Source organism: Podarcis vaucheri (genome assembly GCF_965113315.1).
Source record: "Podarcis vaucheri genome assembly, chromosome: 1".
Taxonomy (NCBI): Eukaryota; Metazoa; Chordata; class Lepidosauria; order Squamata; family Lacertidae; genus Podarcis; species Podarcis vaucheri.
In genome coordinates this window covers 124,371,583-124,393,778 of record NC_138759.1, presented here as the reverse complement: position 1 = coordinate 124,393,778, position 22,196 = coordinate 124,371,583, and the positions used below count along the sequence as shown (strand labels likewise).

At 42.2% G+C, this 22,196-nt stretch overlaps 1 protein-coding gene across 4 annotated transcripts in view; it reads left to right on the top strand.

Moving 5' to 3' along the window:
- The window catches only part of STAT4 (signal transducer and activator of transcription 4), a 37,213-nt gene that overhangs the window by 7,410 nt on the left and 7,607 nt on the right, over positions 1-22,196 (top strand). For all 4 annotated transcript variants that reach the window (XM_082238168.1, XM_082238167.1, XM_082238166.1 and 1 more), the window contains exons 4-19: positions 1,061-1,159; positions 1,881-1,973; positions 2,825-2,903; positions 5,368-5,453; positions 7,286-7,437; positions 8,192-8,350; positions 8,559-8,651; positions 9,330-9,389; positions 10,233-10,250; positions 10,343-10,436; positions 12,126-12,170; positions 13,124-13,207; positions 13,885-13,983; positions 15,109-15,244; positions 15,652-15,704; positions 18,609-18,703. In XM_082238168.1, coding sequence (XP_082094294.1) covers positions 1,061-1,159; positions 1,881-1,973; positions 2,825-2,903; positions 5,368-5,453; positions 7,286-7,437; positions 8,192-8,350; positions 8,559-8,651; positions 9,330-9,389; positions 10,233-10,250; positions 10,343-10,436; positions 12,126-12,170; positions 13,124-13,207; positions 13,885-13,983; positions 15,109-15,244; positions 15,652-15,704; positions 18,609-18,703 — 1,445 coding nt within the window. The remainder of the gene's footprint in view (positions 1-1,060; positions 1,160-1,880; positions 1,974-2,824; positions 2,904-5,367; positions 5,454-7,285; positions 7,438-8,191; positions 8,351-8,558; positions 8,652-9,329; positions 9,390-10,232; positions 10,251-10,342; positions 10,437-12,125; positions 12,171-13,123; positions 13,208-13,884; positions 13,984-15,108; positions 15,245-15,651; positions 15,705-18,608; positions 18,704-22,196) is intronic.

The window sequence follows — 22,196 nt, the reverse complement described above, 5'->3', positions numbered from 1 at the left end:
CATCAGCACTTGTGATTCAGAACCAAGGGTTCTGCTGAACTATTTAATACTGAGCACACATAATCTTGGAGATGTAGACGTATATATTTAACAGTACAGTCATACCTTGGATCCCGAATGCCTTGGCACTCGAACGTTTTGGCTCTCAAACATCGCAAACCCAGAAGTGAATGTTTTGGTTTGTGAACATTCTTTGGAACCCGAATGTCCAACGGGGCTTTCACGGCTTCCAATTGGCTGCAGGAGCTTTCTGCAGCCAGTCAGAAGCTGCACTTTGGTTTCTGGACATTTTGGAAGTCGAACGGAATTCTGGAACGGATTCCGTTTGACTTCCAAGGTACAACTGTATTACAGAAATGTGCATGTTTGACATACTTATCAGCAGATAAAGCAGAGGGAACGTAGGTACTGCAACTGTCAAAAGAAGTAAATTAACAGCTCTCCTTATACAGAACCTGAGGTGCATTGGAGCTAATTGAAATCAAGTGGTTTGAGCACAAGATTTAATAATTTGTCATGACTAACTTCGGTTAAAATTAAGCAATGGAGGGTGGGTTTTTTCTATATAAAAAACCCTTGAAAGCAACCACTATTATTTTGTTTAATGTGTGATATAAATGTACACACCACCCAGAAAGGTTTGAAGTTTCAAGCTGGGTATTAAAAAGAGATCATAACTCAGTGGCAGAGTGCATTCTTTTCATATCAGCCCTAGTTCAAGCCTCCTGCATCTCCAGTATCTTGGATAGCAGAGCTAAAAATACCCTTGTCCAAGACATCAAGGGCTACTCCTAGTCAGTGCTGGGATAGTTAGACCAATAGTCTTACTCGGTAACACTAAGCTTCATATATGTTAATTGATTTCAAATAACCAGGCACATCTCTGGAGTGGAAGTATCTAGGACCCAAAGTAACCCTGAAACTCGTGCCAAAAAATCCTTAAGGGTCAAATAGTGGGTGCAAACCTATTGTCAGCAAAGCAGTGCTTCTTGATCTATATGGACTAGTCTTGGGCTATTTCTGATGCTGTTTTCTGGGCTATTTTGTCTCTTGTTCTCAGGGAAAATACCAGAGTAGTCCTATGCATATAGCAGTGGTTGTTTCAAACTGTTTAAGAGAAGAAAGAAGAATATTGGCTTCAGCCAGCATGCCGGTACAGGTAACTCTGCTTTTAATTTGATATATACGTTTGTCTTTAAGGAGGCCTAAATCCACTGCAGATTCGGAACATTGATTTTAAAGGGTTTCAGCACATATAATTTGGGGCTGGATCATGGCCACTGGGTGCAATCCTGGCCCATCAAATCCAAGATTGTTGTATATACCCTCCAGTATTTCAAAGGTCAAAACAAGGCAACTCATGTGTATTTGTAGCACTCCTGTTCTTCCAACAGGAACTATTACCCTTCCTCTTGCTGAGTTTTTCCCCCACCTGCATTTAATTTGCAATAACCTATGCTGCATTAGTATACATGGAAGTAATCACCACTGAACTCAATGGAACTTTAAGAATCTCTTTGGTTTTAGGCCCAGTGATGATGCCGACACTGTGATATTGGATGAGAAAGTAGTTCTCAAATCAGACATAAATATGTGAGAAATCAGGGAGTAGATTACTTGTACACCCATGCCAGTTTCATGAACAGATGTGGATCTCCATGCTTTCTGTGTTATTGTTTCCCCACAAAAGTGACTTGTGCAAGGTATCTCACATGAATGAAAACATTAAAATCAGAAGTAACTTTTTTTGGGGGGGGGACCACGAAAGCTAACAAATAAGGTCCTAAATCAGTTCTTTTAAAGTTATTGCGCACTGAATTTGTCTCTATGCCAAGAGAACTCATTTTGCTGAACTCATCTGTAAAATTCTTTTTTTTTAGGGACCTCTGGAAAAGTCACTACAGAATAACCTGGGTTTGGAAAGGCAAAGAAACGTTGAACACAAGGTGTCTGCAGTCAAGAACAGTGCACAGGCAAGTTGCTACAGTTTGCCACATGTGTACCCAAATGCCAACATCTCTTCCTCAAGGTTCAGATATATCTCTGTGGACTTGCTATACAGACAGAGCAAGGCGGAGCCTACACATGCAGCAGAATCAGGTGGTAGAATGGAGCTGCACTACATTTGAGGCACACCACTTTTGAATGCTCCCCCATTTAAGAAATACAGCATGCAAGTAGAAAATCAGCACATCAAGGCTAAAAAGTTTTACTACAGCTCACTGCATGTAATGCTGGTGGTTTTATATCTGTGTAGATTTTGTAACATAAAGGAACTTTCAAAAATGTGATTCCCCCCCCCCACCTGCTGTCTAACATGATGTGGTCTATTTTAGCTCTTTGACATGCTACCACCTTGTATATCCTGCTTTTCTTAAACCCTGGAAACCAAGGCAGTATGATGTCGTTCCTGGGTAGCTTCGTGTCTCTTCATACTTGCCAGACAGCACTCTATCGCTATGTGTGGGTGTGCAGGTAGATATAAATGTAGAGAGAGAGAAATGAAATCCTCAGCCTCATTAGTGTGGGCACCTTTTTTAGTTGATAAAATATATTTTTAATTGACTGATCTGAGTTATTAATCAGATAAAATGTTGCTGCCAATGTATCCGATGCTAGTCGTACTCCGAGTAGATTGAGGTTAATGGACATGACTAGCAATAAGCACAAGATACAAAATAGTTCAGCTCACTTTGCCCATTTAGGGCATACCCAGTTGCTCTGAGAGCAAGGCAGCAGCAAGGGATTCACAGGGAATATTATAGGGAATTCATATGGAATCTGTTTGCCATTAAATCATTTTAATTTTAATTGAAAAAAGCAGATGACAGAACAAGATGTCAAATATTTAGAAGATCTGCAGGAGGAGTTTGACTTGAGGTATAAAACAATACAGAGCATAGGTAAGCTTTTCCATGTGTGTAAACCATATCAATTTGAAGTTTATTAACACTTTTAAAATGTTGTGTTTATTTGTTGTTAATGCCTAAGTTCGCCTTGTGTTACATCCAAAAACTCAACAAATGGCATTTTTGCAACAACGAAAACACCCAACCTATGTAACTACTGTATAGCAGTGATGAGGTAACCAATAGTTTAGTGGCAAATTCAGAAGTGCAGAGTCCCTTCATGATTGTCGTGGTCACAACTCCTATGGTTATGAGAAAGAAGCCTAAAACTTTATTCTTCTTATGATAGAACAAGGTGTTTAAATCTGCTGCTGTAAAACACCCTCAGCACCTTGATCAAAAACTGTGATTGGCTGTTCAAAAGGGAGCTGTGAATTCCTTCTAATAAAATCCTTTACAAAGCTGAAGATTGGTGTAGGTGAAAATGGATGTTTGCTTTGTAAAGCGAATGCCTTATTATCACATCAAAGGTGGATTTAAGGTAGCGCAGCCAGGCCCCTCCCCTCACTGGACACTGCTGCAGGGCATCACAGCTATGATATAGTGAATACACAGAACAGAATGCAAGAGGTTGGGAGGAGGAGAATTTTGGCCTCACACAGGGCGCCATGGAAATCTGAAAGACCAAAGTCTGCCCTGATTATATGTAGCATTGCATAAGTGTTTTGTTCTGCATATGGTTCCATAAGCAATGTTCTCCACCAAAGTCCACCCTCCTTTCAAAATGTAGAATATTACCCATACGGTGGTACCTCGGGTTACATACACTTCAGGTTACATACACTTCAGGTTACACACTCTGCTAACCTAGAAATAGTGCTTCAGGATAAGAACAGAAATCGGGCTCCGGCGGCACGGCGGCAGCAGGAGGCCCCATTAGCTAAAGTGGTGCTTCAGGTTAAGAACAGTTTCAGGTTAAGTACAGACCTCTGGAACAAATTAAGTACTTAACCCGAGGTACTACTGTACAGGAAGCCAGATAAGTTTACATATTATAAGCATGAGTTTACACTTGATCAGTTTCAAGAGATGCAGGCTCTTTAAAAGCCATTTCTTCTTGCTAGTCTATTAGTAATGTAATACTGTCTTCTGAGTAATAATGTCTTGACTCTTCCCTCAAATGATGACGATGATCCTGACCACAAACGGATCACTACAGCATCACTTTGCCTGACATTTAACTGCTATAAGCAGGCACCTTTGTGGGTCACTGTAGACATGATAAAGGAGATGTGTGAACATATCTCTGGTTTCATCAAACTCTCATAAGTAACAGCTTCCCTGCTGAATCCCCAGGTGTGTGTCAGAATGCAGCCTGCATGTACTCTTCATGTCTGGAGTCTTAACCCTGCAAAACTTCGTCACAACTGAGGCTTCAGTGCTTTGACTCTTAACTGGAAGTAAATCCCAGTGAATACAGTGGACATGTGTACAAAATTATGCTGCCTGTTCAGTTGAAAACAATGGAACGGCACTTAGTTACAACAAATTCCAGTGCTTTCAGTTGGACTCAGTCATGACTAATTTTGCTGGCATGTACCATATAGGGCTTATAATGTACATATAAGTACTATACCTAAATGATCACTGTGCGCTGCCATTGTATACAATGTCAGAACTGGGTCTTTAGAGTGGTGGTACTTGCACTTTGGAACTGCTTCCTGTTGAATATCAGGCAGGCATGTCTCTGTTGTCTTTTTGGTGCCTGTTGAACACCTTCCTTTTTGAAGAAGCCTTCTAAGTGGAAATTTTTATCCTAAGCAGTGTCTGTTCTGGATTTGAAAGTGTGTGTGTGTGTGTAATGCTTCATAAAGGTAAAGGTAAAGGTACCCCTGCCCGAACGGGCCAGTCTTGACAGACTCTGGGGTTTGTGCGCCCATCTCACATCTATTGGCCGGGGGCCAGCGCTGTCCGAAGACACTTCCGGGTCACGTGGCCAGCGTGACAACGCTGCTCTGGCGAGCCAGAGCCGCACACGGAACGCCGTTTACCTTCCCGCTGGTAAGCGGTACCTATTTATCTACTTGCCCCCGGGGGTGCTTTCGAACTGCTAGGTTGGCAGGCGCTGGGACCGAGCAGCGGGAGCGCACCCCGCCGCGGGGATTCGAACCGCCGACCTTTCGATCGGCAAGCCCTAGGCGCTGAGGCTTTAGCCCACAGCGCCACCCGCGTCCCGTAATGCTTCATAGGAAGTCATTAATAAATGAAATTAATAATAAAAAATGTGTATTTAATTTTCCAGCAATTTCATCATTAAGTGATTAGAAAATGGAGGCAGAAGCTTCCGTATCTCCTCCTTGCAGCCTGAAGCCAACTATAGCTGTTCCTCATAAGGCTAGACCATGATTTTAGCTGTGTGTGTGTGTGTGTGTGTGTGTGTGTGTGTTAGCTGGGCTATGCTGTTTAAGAGGCTTACTCTTCTTGTGCCATACACATGCTATTTTGCATCTTCTTTTAGAACACACCAACAAAAACAGTGTTGCTGTGAAACAAGAGATGCTGCTGTTGCAGGAGATGCTCAATACCTTAGACTACAAGAGAAAGGTTTGCTAAATTGTCTTCGTGGTTTGTATGTTTTTCTTTTGCACGCCACCCTATTCTGCTGATGTAAACGTAGAGGCAGCTTGCTTCAGAGTTCTTCATGTGGTTAAGCAGCAGGAAATTCCCAAGAGCTCGAGAGAGTTTGATGACTGCAGAGAGAGTACGGTCTGGTGCCTCCCAGATGTTTTGCACTATAGCTCCCACCATTCCTGATCATTGGCTATGTTAGCTGAGAATGATGGGACTTGGAATCCAACAACTGGAGGGCACAAAGGTTGCGGAAGGGTGTTCCACATGTTTGAAAGTGAGAGGACTTAAGTTTGCATTTCCCCTTACATTTCTGACCTGCCCTTTTTCCAAAGAGCTCAGAGTAGCATGTGTGGGGCTATCCAAACATCTTATAACAGCCTTTAGAGTCAGACTAGGGTGGAAGAAAGTGATGAGTCAGGAGACACATGCATGCAACCTACTATTAGAATGCCATTCAAAAATAATTCTCTCTTAAGCAGGGCTGTTCTCTTCTTCCACAAGGAATAGGTTTGGTGTCGGAACCAAAGAGTGAGTGGTGAAGGAACCTCCATCCCTTAATGAATCGCTGTTGATAGCACCTGTTGAATGGTGTGTTTTAAAACAGTATAGAGTACATCATTTCCTGCCTTGCAGGCTCCCGCATAGTGAGTTTCAAGGTGAGCTAGTGCAAGACAGGCGATCGAAGTAAAGCTGGATTATTATTATTATTAAAATATAATTTATCATGACGGCTGGAGAACATGTCAGCAAAACTAGTGATTTCAGCCTGAAATTCATCCTCCAGAAACCATGCTTTATTAAGTGCTAAAGTTGTTCACCTCTGGTGAACTTTACATTCACTTGTATCTCTTGAAATTCTAGGCCAGTGGATAGTGGAAATCCTGAAGAATCTACATGTTAAATATCAGTATTGTTGGGGGAGAAGGTTTTTTTAAAAAACAACAACAACACTATGATTGTTTAAAACTTTCCTACAATTAACTTTGTAAGATAAAATTAGAAAAATAAGGTCTAAAGCTCCCACTTTCGAAATGTCTTACCTTTCCTAAGTAGATAGTAATACTGTTATGTATTCCATGGGGAATTGTGGTCCAGTGTTAGTACTTTATGGACCTTTTGAGCTTCTGAAATTTGTATGCCAAAGTGGTTCATAGGTGGAATTTAGTCCAGACATATTATACAGCACCCTTTGCCAATCTGATGCCCTCCAGTTCTTTTGGTCTAAACTCCCATCATGTATGTTGCCTGGGGCTGATGGGAATTCTAGTCCAAAATTGCTGGAAAGAAATTATTTGATGAAGGTTGCCCTAAATGCTTTCCTAAACAGAAAGTCTGATATACGTCCTGGAAGATGTTCAGATTTTGATTAGCCTTAGAAAGATGAGAGCCTCAGAGCTGTGAGTAGAAAAAATAGGTTGCCTCTTTGCATTGTGTTATTGTAGTAGGCATTGTTGTATGCAGTGCTTTTTTTTCTAAAAAAAATGTTTAGGGGTACTCTCATTTTGACTCATGAAAATCACCATTTTATAGTTCAAATCTGGAAAAATAAACACAGTAAATGGACAAAATTACAAAGATCCAGAAAATGTTTAGGGGTATGCGTACCCCCAGAAAAAAGCACTGGTTCTATGGATGGTGAGCTCCAGAGCAGCCATACTGGCTGTGGCTGGTGGGAATTGTAGCTCAAAACATCTAGAGGCTGCCCCAGTTGCTGAAGGCTATTCCAGAGCAATAAAGGACAGTTGCATTTATAAAGCATTCTTGGTCCTTGCTTGCACAAGAGATACATATCCTGTGTCTTTTAGGAAGTTCTCAGCAAAATGACACAAATAATCAAAGAAGCTGAAGCCTTGGTGAATAACTTGCTAACAGAAGAATTAGTGGACTGGAAGAGAAGGCAACAAATTGCTTGCATCGGAGGGCCTCTGCACAATGGGCTTGATCAGCTGCAAAACTGGTAAACTTTTATCGGTAACTCCTATTTTCTGAGCGAAGTGCGACAGGAAGTGGTGCTGCTGCTTCTGCTGCTTCTCCCCAGCCCAGAATACCCAATACAAATTTAATCTTAGAGGTTAACAGAGTTTATGCAGCTTCTAAGAATGTATTCATCTGAAGTGAAAATAACTCTAGCAGGCATCACCTGCTCTGAAAAGGGCTCTTTGAAACAAGGTTGCTGCAATGGAAGAAATGAGGGGCTGTGGCTGAACCACACAGATTGTGTCATGGTCACCCCAAGCAAACTGCTTTCATATCTGGGGAATCACTGTTAGGGTTGTAGCCAGTTGCGAAACCTCCATTGAAAGTTACCTGATAGAGAGTATATCCCACCCCAGCCATTAGCACTGTGCACTTTACCCTGAGAAAGATAGCTGCTTTTGGATTTCTACTGCTGGTTCTGGAAACAGGAGACAACAGAGATTTTCTCCTCTCTCTTGTCTCACTGCACCTTAGTTGAATTGTCAATCCATTTATCTGTTTTCTGTGCCTTTCCCCTATCTTCTATCCCTGAGCTCTCACCGTCTGCTGCAATGGGACACATCACAAAGGAATACGGAGAGATAAGAACACAGCTCACTGTATGCAATTATGTAGAACTTGCCAAAGACAAAATATAAAAATAAGACATTTAGATTCCACCAGGTGTCCATTTCACTGCATGTGTGTGAAGGAGAGAGAGAGAGAGAGTTGATTCTTTCTTTTCATTTATTCAGTTTCACTCTGATGGCAGAGAGTCTTTTTCAAATAAGGCGGCAGCTGGAGAAACTGGATGAGCTTTTGGTCAAGCTCACGTATGAGGGAGACCCCATTCCTCTGCAAAGACCTCACTTGCTGGAAAGAGTGAACTTTTTGCTCTACAGCCTCTTCCAAAGGTGCGTAAGCTTATGTTACGTGTTGTGTAATTTGTGACTGAAAGGCATGTCAACATATAGCTCCTGTCATGAAAATGCAATATGTGTCTGAAAAAGTAACTCTGCCGTGTTGAAGTATTTGTCTTCATGAGATGAAATAATCTTGCTTATCCTTCAGTACATGTTTATGCAAAGTACTAACAAATATATTTACTTCCTTTTGCATTAGTTCATTTGTAGTTGAGAGACAGCCCTGCATGCCAACCCATCCTCAGAGGCCTTTGGTTCTTAAAACTTTAATACAGTTCACTGTTAAACTTAGGTGAGTAAAGGCTATCACGTAACCATTTACTTGATTTGCTTAGTGTCCTGGAGTATCTCTTCAAAACTTCTTATGCACACTCAGTGGCGGAGCTTCATGCTCCGGCACCGGGGGGGGGGGGCGCGGAGAGCAGGCGGGGGCGGGGCAGGCATGTGTCCTGGGGCGGGGTGCCCGGGGCAGGCAGGGGTGCAGTTGCGATAGCACCCCACCGGAATCGTGCTGCCGGGGGTGGGGTGCTCCCCCTGCACTCCTCTTCCTCCGCCAGTGTGCACACTGGGCCAAATATTTTTAAACATTAAAACTTCTATTGTCTTTTGTTTTTGAAGAAATCAGTTTTTTAAATGGAGCTGCTAAATGGAAAAGATTATGGACCTGAAGACTCAGGCCAGCATCTATCACAGCATCTTTCAAAAGATGAGAACAACAGCTTCTCTTCACTTTGACTAATTCATATTACTTTTAGTTACTATTGGACTGCATCTGCGAGTCTCATGCATTTGGCGGCAGGTTCCACACTAACATCGTGGATGCGATTTGCAAAGTATGCATGGATTGCCTAATTTGGCTGTTCAAGATTATTATAAAAACTGTTATGACAGCTAATTTCCCTAGGCAATTATCATTGTTTGCTATTAAATGTATGAAGCTTTCTTCTTCTTCTTTCTTTTTCTCCCCTAGACTGCTTATTAGATTGCCAGAGCTGAACTACCAGATCAAAGTGAAAGCTTCTATTGACAGGTAGATAACTTGCAGGGTGTTGGGGGGCGGATCTCATGATTTCTTCAGACTGTTAACAACATTTTGGGTAATATGCAACCAAGACTGCAATTCACACAAGAAAACAAGTTGCTGTGATTGCATAGACTGGTGTCAGGATTGCTTAGGCCTCCATAGCAAGTGTGGTTTTACAACCACAACTTTCAAAGTACTGATCACTGTTCCATGGTTTCAGCACAAAATGCAACTTCGGAATAAATCCTACAAATGCCTCCACTTGGTAAAATTAACAGCAGTTGCAGTTATCTATGGCAGGATGGAATCCATGCAAATTAATTCTGTTGTATCAATGAAATAAGGATTGCAAACTATCAATCTCTTTATTATGCTCATTGACCAGTAACTTTGGAAAACTGTATACAGTCGTACCTTGGTTTTCGAACAACTTAGTTCTCAAACATTTTGGCTCCCAAGCGCTGCAAACCTGGAAGTGACTGTTCCACTTTGCGAACTATTTTTGGAAGCCGAACGTCCGACGGGGCTTCCGCAGCTTCCGATTGGCTGCAGAATTTTCCTGAAGGCAATCAGAAGCCGTTCTTTGGTTTCTGAACGTTTTGGAAGTCGACTGCACCAAACAAAACAAAATAGAGAACCATGACAATAAAATTACTGTATCTCACTGTGAATGCCAACTCCTCCACTGCTATTGGTTTTCTTTTAGTTCTCAATTTCCAGGTATACTTTGAATAAGCTCTGAACACGCTCTGAAATATCAGAAACATGAGTCAACCTTTGTGCTTTAAAACACATTGTTTTAGTTCAGCGCAGTAAATTACCTTGGGTTTTCTTGTCTTTTTAATTCAGGAATGCTTCTACTATAAGGTAAGACAATATAAATGATGGAACTACTACAACAAACATGTGTTGCTCCCTTATTATTTTTCTGCTGCTGCTTACTGGGATGTGTCTTCTAGCAACCGCAGATTTATCCTTTGCGGCACTCATGTAAAAGCAATGAACATGGATGAATCTGCAAATGGGAGCCTTTCTGTAGAATTTCGTCATTTGGTAAGGCAATACTTCATTTATTATGTCCCAAAAATGGAGAAACGGATGCAGGTATGTGGAGAATCTAACCCTTTCCTCCCCTGCTGCCCAGTGCTTTTTTAAAATAGAAAAATAGGTGAAGGTAATTACCATGAAGTTGTTACAGTAAGAGCCACACTTTTTAACAACAACAACAACGGTGCCGGTACTGCGTACCCTTGAGTACCCCTGGGGGGGGGAAGCACTGCTGCTGCCTATTCTGAACCTGGTGTTTGCTTTGGAGGTACCGTATTTTTCGCTCTATAACACGCACTCGAGCATAACACACGTAGTTTTTAGAGGAGGAAAATACGTAGGCATACAAGCCGTAGGCATTCCTTCCATAACACGCACAGACATTTCCCCTTACTTTTTAGGAGGAAAAAAGTGAGTGTTATGGTGCAAAAAATACAGTAATTCCCTAGTTGGGTCCAGTGCAGGTAAGGAAAAGGGATTTCCCTCCAGAATGCAGCTGTGGATAAAACAGTTAAATTTCCCCTCCGGTTCTTGGTCTGATCCTGTCAGGGAACTGACATCGGAGCTAGAGGCGGAGGGAAGGCTCTCAAATGATGCTGGAGAAGGGCCCAGCAGGGAGAGAGGCAGCTCCGCAGATGGGGAAGCAAATCAGCGCAACACCAGGGATATAGAGGGGCTGATGGGGGAATCGGCGAGAGGGCTCCAGGACTCTTCACCGGACACCAGCGGGGAGAGCACGGGTCCTCCGCTACCCACGCCCACCCTGCGCAGAAGACTTCCACGCAGAGAGAGTAGGAGGAGACTGGGTGTCAAACAACTTTTATGTTGGAAAAGATTTAAGAAATGCCCACTGACGGATTCTGCTAGCGACTGAGGCAGCCACGAAGTGAAGGGCTGCCCAGACTGAAAGGTTTAGCAAGGCAACAAAGCCTGGAGAGGCGGCAACTTACGCACGAGCAACCCATACACATTACAGATCCCATTCACTGATGCAATTTGCATTTTTTCCCCTTCCAATGCTGATTTTTAAAATTTAACAACCACAAAAAGCAGACATGGCAAAATGCATGGAAACTCTGAAATCTGTTTTTGAGTCCCCCAGGCTAGAACACTAAACGTCTGATCTGATGGCATAGGAAAATACCAATACAGTGGTACCTCGGGTTAAGTACTTAATTTGTTCCGGAGGGCCATTCTTAACCTGAAACTGTTCTTAACCTGAAGCACCACTTTAGCTAATGGGGCCTCCTGCTGCTGCCGCGCCGTCAGAGGCGTATGTAACCTGAAGCATATGTAACCCGAGGTACCACACTGTACAGTGGAATCTCGGTTTTTTAGCGTATCAGAAAAACCTGGAAGTAATTGCTTCCGTTTTCGAATGCGCCTCAGAAGTCGTACGGCTTCCACTGCATGTTTTTATTTTTCCCCTCAATGGATTTTGCCAACTGCCCATTGCTCCTCAGTTTTTGAACGTTTCAGAAGTCGAACGGTCATCCAGAACAGATTACATTCAAAAACCGAGGTTCCACTGTATTATAATTATTCTTTTGGAAGGTTTTTAGTCTCCACCAGAGGTCCCACTCCATGCTTTTTTGATTGTCATCAACTGAACACAAAAGTACCCATCACTAACAGTTTCTGTGAATAAACACTATTGTATATTAATCTCAGTCTTGATTTTTAACCCTTTTTTAGCAACCAAAAGAAATGAAATCATGTACTGGAAACAAGGGCAGTGAGGTAGGAAGATTTAATCATTTGGATTGTATTTGTAGTGTGGCATAGCTGCCCTGTTGAGTTGAAGAAAATGTCATTGTCCATATTTATCCATGTAAGTTAAGTATAAATTTATAATGGCCATATAACGCATGGTACACCAATAGTTTACTGCTTAAAATGAATGAATGAATGATAAAAGTCCTCCCCCATCCTACCTAAATTGAGTCAGAGTTTTGAGAGAGAGAGGAGATAAGCAATTGCAGCTGAAATGCTACCATGCTCTGTTATTTCCTTTAAACAATGGCAACATGTGGCATAAATATTTTTATCAATAGACCTTCTCAGTGCTTTTTTTCCAAAAAAAAAATGTTTAGGGATACTCTCATTTTCCTACTCATATTGAAACACTGCACCTCAATGAGGCCAAACTTTAATTCAAAAAATGTTTAGGGGTATGTGTACCCCTGTGCCCCCCAAAAAAACAAGCACTGGACCTTCTAAAGGGCAGCGACAATTTATTTCTACCCATTAGGGTTTAATAGAAAAGTAGCTTTGGGGCTCCCGCTTCTGGATAAATTGATTCATTTCACTTTCCTACAAAATAAAAATAAAATCTGTAAAATGCACCCCTGATTTTGAAATTAACCATTTCCACAGGAATTTAAAATCTGAAGATGATATTTTTGCCATTACTGAAAGCAGCCTTCAAATAGCACAATTAGTTTTTTTAACGTTTTGAGAAGTAAGATGCATCACTCAACAATTTTGTTTTGTTCTTGTTTAAATTAAATTTGGAAACGCAGGAAACTTCGGACGCAAGCATAGTGGCGTTGGAATCCACAATGTATCTAATCCTGTTTAACAAAATTTCAAAATATAGTAACTTGGTTGTTTGAGTTGCATTCCAACTCGCCCATGTTTAGTGTCATATGTGTTTCAGATATTCTTTATAAAAACCTTTTCTATCTCTTCAGGGCCCTCAAATGGTAACTGAAGAACTACACTCTATAACCTTTGAAACACAGGTCTGCTTATATGGTCTGACAATAGACCTGGAAGTAAGTGCTCTCAGTATATATTTATATAAAGTGGCCTATAAAGGAAAACTGTATAGTCATACCTTGGAACCCAAATTCCTTGGCTCCCAAACAAATCAGCTCCTGAACTATTGAAACCCGGAAGTGAGTGTTCCGATTTTCGGAAGCCAAACAGCCAACGTTGCTTTTGATTGACTGCAGGATGCTCCTACAGCCAATCAAAAGCCGCGCGTTGGCTTTTGAATGGTTCCGGGAGTCGAACGGACTCCTAGAATGCATTCTGTTCTAAAAACAACATACCACTGTACCTAGAAACAGTGGCCTGTTTTACAAAATGCTAAGCCCTTGTTTGTTTAACAAATCACAAGTTAAACATAAGTTGACCCACACATGGTCAAACAAGCGATGACTTATTTCTCCAAAGTTCCATTTGTTTTCTAGCTCCTCTTGTATCCTGCCTTTGTAGCTTGGGTTTATTGGTTGGCACATGCCACAAGTAGCCCTGCATGTGGAGTCCAGCATAGAAAGCTGAACTCCAACAAAATTGATTACCTGCAAAAATCAGAAAGAGTGCACCTACCGTACAGCATTTTGATTGCAGCATTTTATGACATTGCATCATTAACTTCTAATGCATTCAGTTCAAAACTACAGTCTGTTCCATATAAACAATGAAATCTATGCATCTTTTTCCTCAGACGAGTTCCTTACCAGTAGTGATGATTTCCAATGTCAGCCAATTGCCCAGTGCTTGGGCTTCTATTATCTGGTACAACTTGCCCACAAGTGAACCACAGGTAGGTTTTATATAGCAAAATTCCTGTTTTTCATGAATTGGGTGTAGAAGCACAGAGAGCTTCTTTCCCATGATGCATCTTTCCCACAATTCTCTAAGAGATGGTCATTACACTTGTGTATCCTTATTGGTACTTGAAAGATGATGCTCGTATGTTCTGAATTCTTTTTACAGTCTATATTTACTCGTTCTTAAGATCTCCAAATAATGTATTGGGGAAATGTTGTAGATACTAGGAGAGGATATATTGATTTAATAGTATCCTTCCTAACTCACGCATGTGAGTCAGCAACAGAGTGCATTCCCCAATATATAGCAGGAAGCTAGTTGGTAGATTTGTTTGAATCTGTTTGCTTAAGCAATCCAATCTGGCTTTGTCCAGATTGGGCTCTGTTCCTGACAAGTCCCCTTTCATCCCTCCTAAAAATAATAAAGACACAACAGTCTTCTTTTAAAAGTAATAATTTTACTCACATTCAGTTCGCAGTTGAATCCCTGAAGGCAGGCTTTAGGTTAGAGTTACAGAAAAGAGAGTGGGTTCATCTCACATAGGGATTTGAGCCCATGTCCTTCTGGCTGTCCTTCTAGAGGGACGCGGGTGGCGCTGTGGGTAAAACCTCAATGCCTAGGGTTTGCCGATCGCATGGTCGGCAGTTCGAATCCCCACGGCGGGGTGAGCTCCCGTCTTTCGGTCCCAGCTCCTGCCCACCTAGCAGTTCGAAAGCACCCCTAAATGCAAGTAGATAAATAGGTACCACTTTCTAGCGGGAAGGTAAAACGGCGTTTCCGTGTGCTGCGCTGGTGCCGACTCGCCAGAACAGCTTGGGGTCTTATTCATGGAAGGTGAATGTGTAGGGGTTTGGGCTCTGGCACGGACAGCCCAGGTTCGGATTCTGGGCTTGGGTTCAGGTTCTGGCGTGGGTGGCCTGGGCTTGGGTTCTGGTTCTGGATTTAAACCCAATATCCTTAATTTGGGGTTCAAAAAATAGGGGTCGTCTTATGCATGGAAAAACATGGTACATTTCTTCAACTGCCCTTTGACACTTCAGAGTTCCCAAGACAGCACACATATGGAAACACAATGAGTAGCTAACAGAATTCTGTGTTAACTTTCATTTGGCTGCAGAACTTGGCTTTCTTTAATAATCCACCACCCGGCACTTTGAATCAAGTCTTGGAAGTACTGAGCTGGCAGTTTTCATCATATGTTGGCCGTGGGCTCAACTCTGATCAACTTAGTATGCTGGCAGACAAACTTACAGGTAAAACTATAAAGCAAATTTTCAACATTAATTCTCTGAGTCAAACTGTGTCCTGTTGTAAATCTGGCCAGCCCTAACATTAGGTGGACTGAGGCAGTTGCCTCATGTGGCAAATGCTGTAGGGAAATGGTAGTGAGATATTGGAGGACAGAACTGCATACTCCATGGTCTATCCTGCATTGCCTAAATTAGCTTGCTACCCTGATGGGCGGGGTATAAATAATAAAATTATTATTATTAGCTTCTTCTTTGCAGGATTTTGAAACTCCCAGATTGCTTCATAGTACTTCAATCTTTAGTCCAGCTGGGAAATTGTGCTTGTCTTTTTAAATTATTTCAAACTGTGATATTTAAAACAAACATTTTGGAGAGATGTTGGCCTCACGTTTCTCCCCCTTAAATTTTAGGATTGCAAGTTAGTTATGGGGACCATCAACTTTCCTGGTCAAAGTTCTGTAAGGTATGTCATTGTTAAGACGATTCAAAATGCTGCTTGCATTCTTGGCCATGTTCGTACACAAGTCAGATACTGAAGCACCATAGGTCTTTCCAAACACTCAACTTATTCTCCAAGCAACTAGTTTAGTCTTTTCATGATGCTTGCATGTGGGGCCAGCCCACCCATGTGTGGAAACTGGCTCAGGTGGCAGGATCCACAGGGGAGCAGATCCAGCCTTCAAGGAATGTATCACCTGCTGTTGCTGCTATTGCACCCTCTCTTGTCCCCAAAATAGATCTTGACTCCTACCTTGTTCCTGATGTAGATCTTTACCACCCACCCCTTGTTCCTGATGTAGGTCTTCATTCACCCCTTCTTCCCTGGTGGGTGGTGGGCATGCTATTTTGTAGTTCAGATGCCTAAATGTCTTGGGCCAACCTTGCTCGCTGTATAGCTTTTGAGTAGCAAAAGTGCAACATCCAATCTGCAAGTAAAAAGGGTAGTGGTGCAGCCTTGCTTCACTGGTGGGTGAATAATAGGGATTTGGGGAGAAATTCAATTCATTTTGCATTTAAATGTGAACTTACATAACTCACACTTCCTGAAACTCAATACCCAAACTGAAGCACAGCCATTCTTTGAAAGTCACACTTCTTGTGAATTTTGCTAGTCGGGTAATGTGTACAAAAATGCATATATGAGGATATAATGCATATATATGAGGGTAAAATGCACATATAAATCCATAGATTAGTGAAAATAACATATAAATGCATTGATTTTGAGAAATTGCTTTGCAAAAACCGCTTTGAGGTTTTCTACCAACAAGCTGTATATACATATTATGAAATGAAAAAGTGTGTATATTAGGAGAGATTTGCACTGATGCTGATGAATTTTCATGAACACTTAATTTAAAATGAAATCACAAACTTATGCAGAAATGTGGAGAAATGAACAGAGGAATGGTAAAAAAAAGTGGCTAAGTGAAACTGAAACTGACATATTCACCCATCCCTAGCGGATAGCCATATTGTGAGGTTTTGTTGTTTTAAAAACTCAGTAGTTGATGAATGGGAGCTTTTAATTCTAGCAAAGAGCTCCACAACATTTCAGGGATGCAGAGGGTTTCATTGTATATTATGTACCTATATGGTATATAACAGCCTTTCTCAAGCTTGGATTCCCAGATGTTGTTGGACTACAACTCCCATCATTCCTTGCTAGCAGGCCAGTGGTCAGGGATGATGGGAGTTGTAGTTCAACAACATCTGGGGACCCACAGTTGAGAAAGACTGGCATATAGAGTTTCATTGTTTTGTTCTCACTTCCATTTGATTTTTCTTCTTTTGAGAGAGACGCGTTAGGAGAGGAAATATGGCATTACGATTATAACAAATATGAAATAAAAGTGCTTTCTTTGGCACAGTGTTAAAAGACTGTAGATCAGGAATCTACAGTGGTCAGTTATAACTTGAAAAATGTGTTATGAAAGTGTGACACCAGAGGGCGTTGCAGAATCACAATGGGAATGGGAAATTGCATTGAGAGCTATATGACACGGTTTTAAAATAGCTTTTATTACCGTTTTTACAGATCAGGGTAGATCCAACCTAGGAGTGGGGAACCTTTTCTAGTCCAAGGACCATGTTCCTTCACAGATAAACTTCTTTGGTGGCGGGGTATGTGTGTCACATGTGGTGGGTAGTTCCACAAGCAAAAGTGGGTGGAATAATGAGTGTGTGACTCTTTGTATCGTAAACACTTATTATATTTTTAAAAAGGGGAAATAGGGAAAATAGCTACTAATAGACTTGCTTTGGAATGTTTGATAGCAAAGTGTAGTCTCATATGCTAACAAAGGGATCTAAAGACTGTTCAGAAATAGTATCACAGATGACCTCCAGTAGTCTGCAAATATAGGACGCACTTTCCCCCCTCCAAAAATGAAGGGGAAATGTGTGTGCGTCCTATGGAGCGAATGCAGGCTTTTGCTGAAGCCTGGAGAGCGAGAGGAGTCGGTGCGCAATGATCCCTCTCGTTCTCCAGGCTTCAGGAAGCTATCTGCAAGCCTTTGGAGCACTCCGAAGGCTTGTGGATAGCAGCCTGAAGCCCGGGGAGTGCTGCGCAGCGCGCCCCAGGCTTCAAGCAGATATCCGTAAGCCTTGGGAGCTCGGCAGGAGTTCCTGCCGGGCTCCCAAGGCTTGCGGATATCAGCCTCCAAACCTGACCTGGTTTGGAGGCTGTCGGTGGGGGAAAGCAGCGCTTCTCCCCACCGCCAGCCCCACAAGCTCGAGGGACAGTGGGGAGGCGGAGCGCCACCTTCCCGCTGTTCCCCGACCTGGTTTGGAGGCTGTCAGTGGGGGAAAGCAGCGCTTCTCCCCACGGCCAGCCCCACAAGCTCGGGAAACAGCGGGGAGGCAAAGTGCCATCTTCCCGCTGTTCCCCGATCTGGTCTGGAGGCTGGCGGTGGGGGAAAGCAGCACTTCTCCCCACCACCAGCCCCACAAGCTCGAGGGACAGCGGGGAGGTGGAGCGCCGCCTTCCCTCTGTTCCCCAACCTGATCTTTGGGGCTGGCGGTGGGGGAAAGCAGCGCTCCCGCCCCCGCCAGCCCCAAAGAGCAGGTCGAAAGGAACCCAAAGCCTCCAGAGCCCAGCGGGAACTCCCGCTGGGCTCCGGAGGCTTCGGGTGAACGCACCTTGAATGCATACAACGCACCTTGTTTTAGAGGGGGAGAACAAGAAAGAAAATCCCCCCCCCCGTTCTCCCCCTCCTATGGTCCGGTGCGTCCTATGGTCCGGTGCGTCCATTAGAGCGAAAAATACGGTAATTGTTTTTGTTGGAGAATAAGTCTAAAGATAAAGGTTACTGGTACTATATTGAAAGCTTTATTTTTCTGTGTATCTAATTTGTTCTATAAACAGGAACACTTACCTGGTAAATCCTTTACGTTTTGGGCATGGCTAGAAGCAATCTTGGAGCTAATTAAAAAGCACATTCTTCCACTTTGGATTGATGGGTGAGCAGCATCTTGGTGATTGTACATAAACTGGCAACGCGGTTTTGTCCTTCCTGTTTGTTAAGTAAGTAAGTAAGTAAGTAGGTACAGACTCTGAAGGCAGCCTCAAGCAGACTTAAGCACTTTAAAATCCTGTCGATTTCAACAGAGGAATTTCATCAAAAGCAGAAGCAATGGGAGAATATGGCTAAGATGGCAGTTAGGTTAAAAAACAAACAAACAAACAACTCCTATGTTACCCCACTTCTGCCTACATTTGAATTGCAAGAGGAGTTTCTTGTGAAAAATTTCTATTGAATTTTTGAAAATTTAATAATGACAATAAGAGTTGCACTAGTGCATTTGTGCCATACTGAGGGCTTGCTTCGCACCCCCTTCATTCAACTTAGGCCATAGTAGTCCTGCCATGTATTCTACTCAATATTGATCCAGAGCAGAACTCCAAGGTATAGTTAGCAGAGTAAAAACTTAAACATGTTGTGAGATTCCCCCCCAAATAGACCAGAGGCAATTGTATTTCATCCAGCAGAGCTTTACTGCTGCTGAAGGCAAATGAGCATAATGGTCACAAATCCAATACATTCAGGATTGGCACTGTTCATAGGAAATCCAGTTGCAGCAGACTTAAACTTACAATAACTTATAATAAAACTAAACCTTAACACTATATACAGATCACCGCACCAGAAGAGATAGAAAGAGAGGGAAGCCCAGGCTCCTTCTGGCTTTACTATTATAGTCAGCATGACCTTGACAGAAAGAGATAATAGAACCAATTTAAGCCAGCTGTACTCATCCTCTCTGAAGGAATAACCCAAACATCATGAACCTTCTGCTTTCATGAACCTCCTGCTTCTTTATTCCACACAGAGAAGCTTACAGAACCCTCTTGAATCAATTAGAATAGGAGAGATCACTACATATCAGATCAATACTTTCTGTACTAAGAAATTCAGACTGACAGTCCACACTCACATTTATTTGAATTTGTATATAAGGAGCAACACTGGGGTTTCCTGTTAATACTAATACTAATAATAATAATTTATACCCCGCCCACTTGGCTGGGTTTCCCCAGCCACTCTGGGCGGCTCCCAACAGAAATTTAAAATACGATAATTAAAACATCAAACATTAAAAACTTCCCTAAACAGGGCTGCCTTCAGATATCCTCTAAAAATCAATATGTGATCCTTTTTGTGTTTGTCCCTGTCTTCTAATTTCTTAATTCTCTTATGCCGATTAAGCACTAACTGGGTTCTCATTTTGGGCGTATTTGGGGGATCAAAAGGGGATAAAACAACATGCCTCCATTCAGGGTGTAGCAGGAACCCCCCACCCCAATCATTCAGTTTGTACAAACTTCACACACTCACACTCACACACTACATATGCCACACTTCTGTTATAAATTCATAGAAAAATCAACCATACATCGGATTTGCACTGTTCCATTTTTGTTTTACTCCATATGACAAGGACTATCAAAGGGGGGTGGCTTGGTTCTGGTCAGCCATAATCCCTTCACCATCCCAGCACATCCACAGGAGCCCTGCCCAGTTGCTATGCCAACCATGATGGTCCTAGACAGAAGACCATCAAGATCACAAAGAACTTGCATATGGGAGTGGATTCAGCATGGACTGAAACAAAGGACAATGATCAGATCTTCCCTCTGGGGGCAGGAAACTGCCAACTCCCCTTTGTCTCCTGGAAGTGACTCATGGGGAGGGGGAAAGGAGGAACCAGCCAGGTGACAGGACACTCAGGTTACCACCACAACTCCTCCCTCAACCCCTCCTTTCTGTAATGTATGCATGATGTTTCTGGGGGTGGGCTTGACCTAGAGGATGGGAATTTCAAAAGTTTTTATAAGGTCTTGCACACCATCTTTCTGGGTCTTTCCTCTCTCCTGCAAGTGAGGGGAACACCCTGTTGCAACAGTTCAATAAAGGCCAAGCCTACAGGCTCCTGTTTTGCTCCAAGTTATCCTGGTTGGTGTCTTTGTTTTTGTCCAAGGGAGCCCTCGGATTTTTCCGGTAACAAGGGGTACACCGGAAATAGTTTGGAGCACAGCCAGAAAAAAATGAAAGGATTAAAGAAGTAGTGGGCATGGAGAAGAGAGAAGCAGAAATGGATATTGATGCACTCACCCCAAAACACCAAAACGAATGTTCTGTGCCCCCAATTTCCTCCAGTGTATCTGATTATCCCCGTATCCAGTGCTATTTTTCTAGAAAAAGAGGTCTCACCATGAGCACCTCCCTCATTCTCTTAGATTGGCAATGGCGCCCGCCTGAGAGGTGCTGGAAATGAGTTCAGGCTGAGAAAAAGCCCTGCTGGTATTGCATAAACTCAAATTCACTTGGGGGAAGCATTGAGACTGGTGCTATCGAAGGGGTAAGGAAATGTGAGCTATGCAAATCAAATGGGAATGCAAACAGCTGCAAAAACATAGTAAACTCCGGAGTGCACAAGCCCCAATTGTAATACCTGGCTGTTTTGCTGCACCAGAGCAACACCATGATTCACCCGAGTGCACAGATGAAAATGTCATTACCACTCAGTTCCAGGGAACCTCCAGTGGAACCTTGCAGTTCTGCAAGAGGACAAAGATTAACCACAGGAATTTCTGCCAGGAATATGTGTGCACACAGCCACCATTTATTTCAGATGTATTTGCAGTATTGTTAGCCAGTTTAAGCTTATCCAGCTGGTTGAGAATTTAAGCCAAACCACATATGACCTAAAAAATAAAGTATCCATGATCCAGTCTTCTGAATTTTTACTCCCTCATATATGTGTGGTTTAACTTGCCTCATGGAAACTCCCATTGACCCTGTTGGAGGGAAAGGAAAAGTATTGGACCCATTTCCTACTCCCCATCCTTCAGGATTAATAGTGTTTTTTTAAAAAAAAAATCCTGCTTATGTCTCCACAAAGACTCAAGGTGGTTAACAAAAGCAGAGTAAAACAAACACAATCCTTTTTTAAAAAAAAAGCCAATATACACTCAAATTATAAAATTAACAATACCTAACTCTTGACAAATTTTAGGTGCACAAAAAGCATCATTGGGTTGAGTGAGCAAAAATTACATAATTAACCAAAAGCCTTTAAAAAATATCCAGAAAAATAAAATCATTACAAAAGAAATAAAACATTTCATTTATATACGTAAATATGAAATATAATTTCATAATATCATATATCCAGATTTTTTAAAAGATGGTTATTGTTTAAAGAGAATTGTATACACTGTTTAGGTGCCATTGGTTACTATTATATTTTAAGCAGACTGTCAGAAAATGCGAGTGAAAATAATATATAAGGTTACATTGCCTTGCAAGTAATTAATTCTGTTTGGTGCATGTCCTTTACTATACCAAGAATCTACCAATCTAGCAAGAATGCTACCAAGAATTACATTTATAATCCTCATCACCTGACCAAAAACCTATTTAAGAGACTATGTATTGAAAGTGCAGAAATA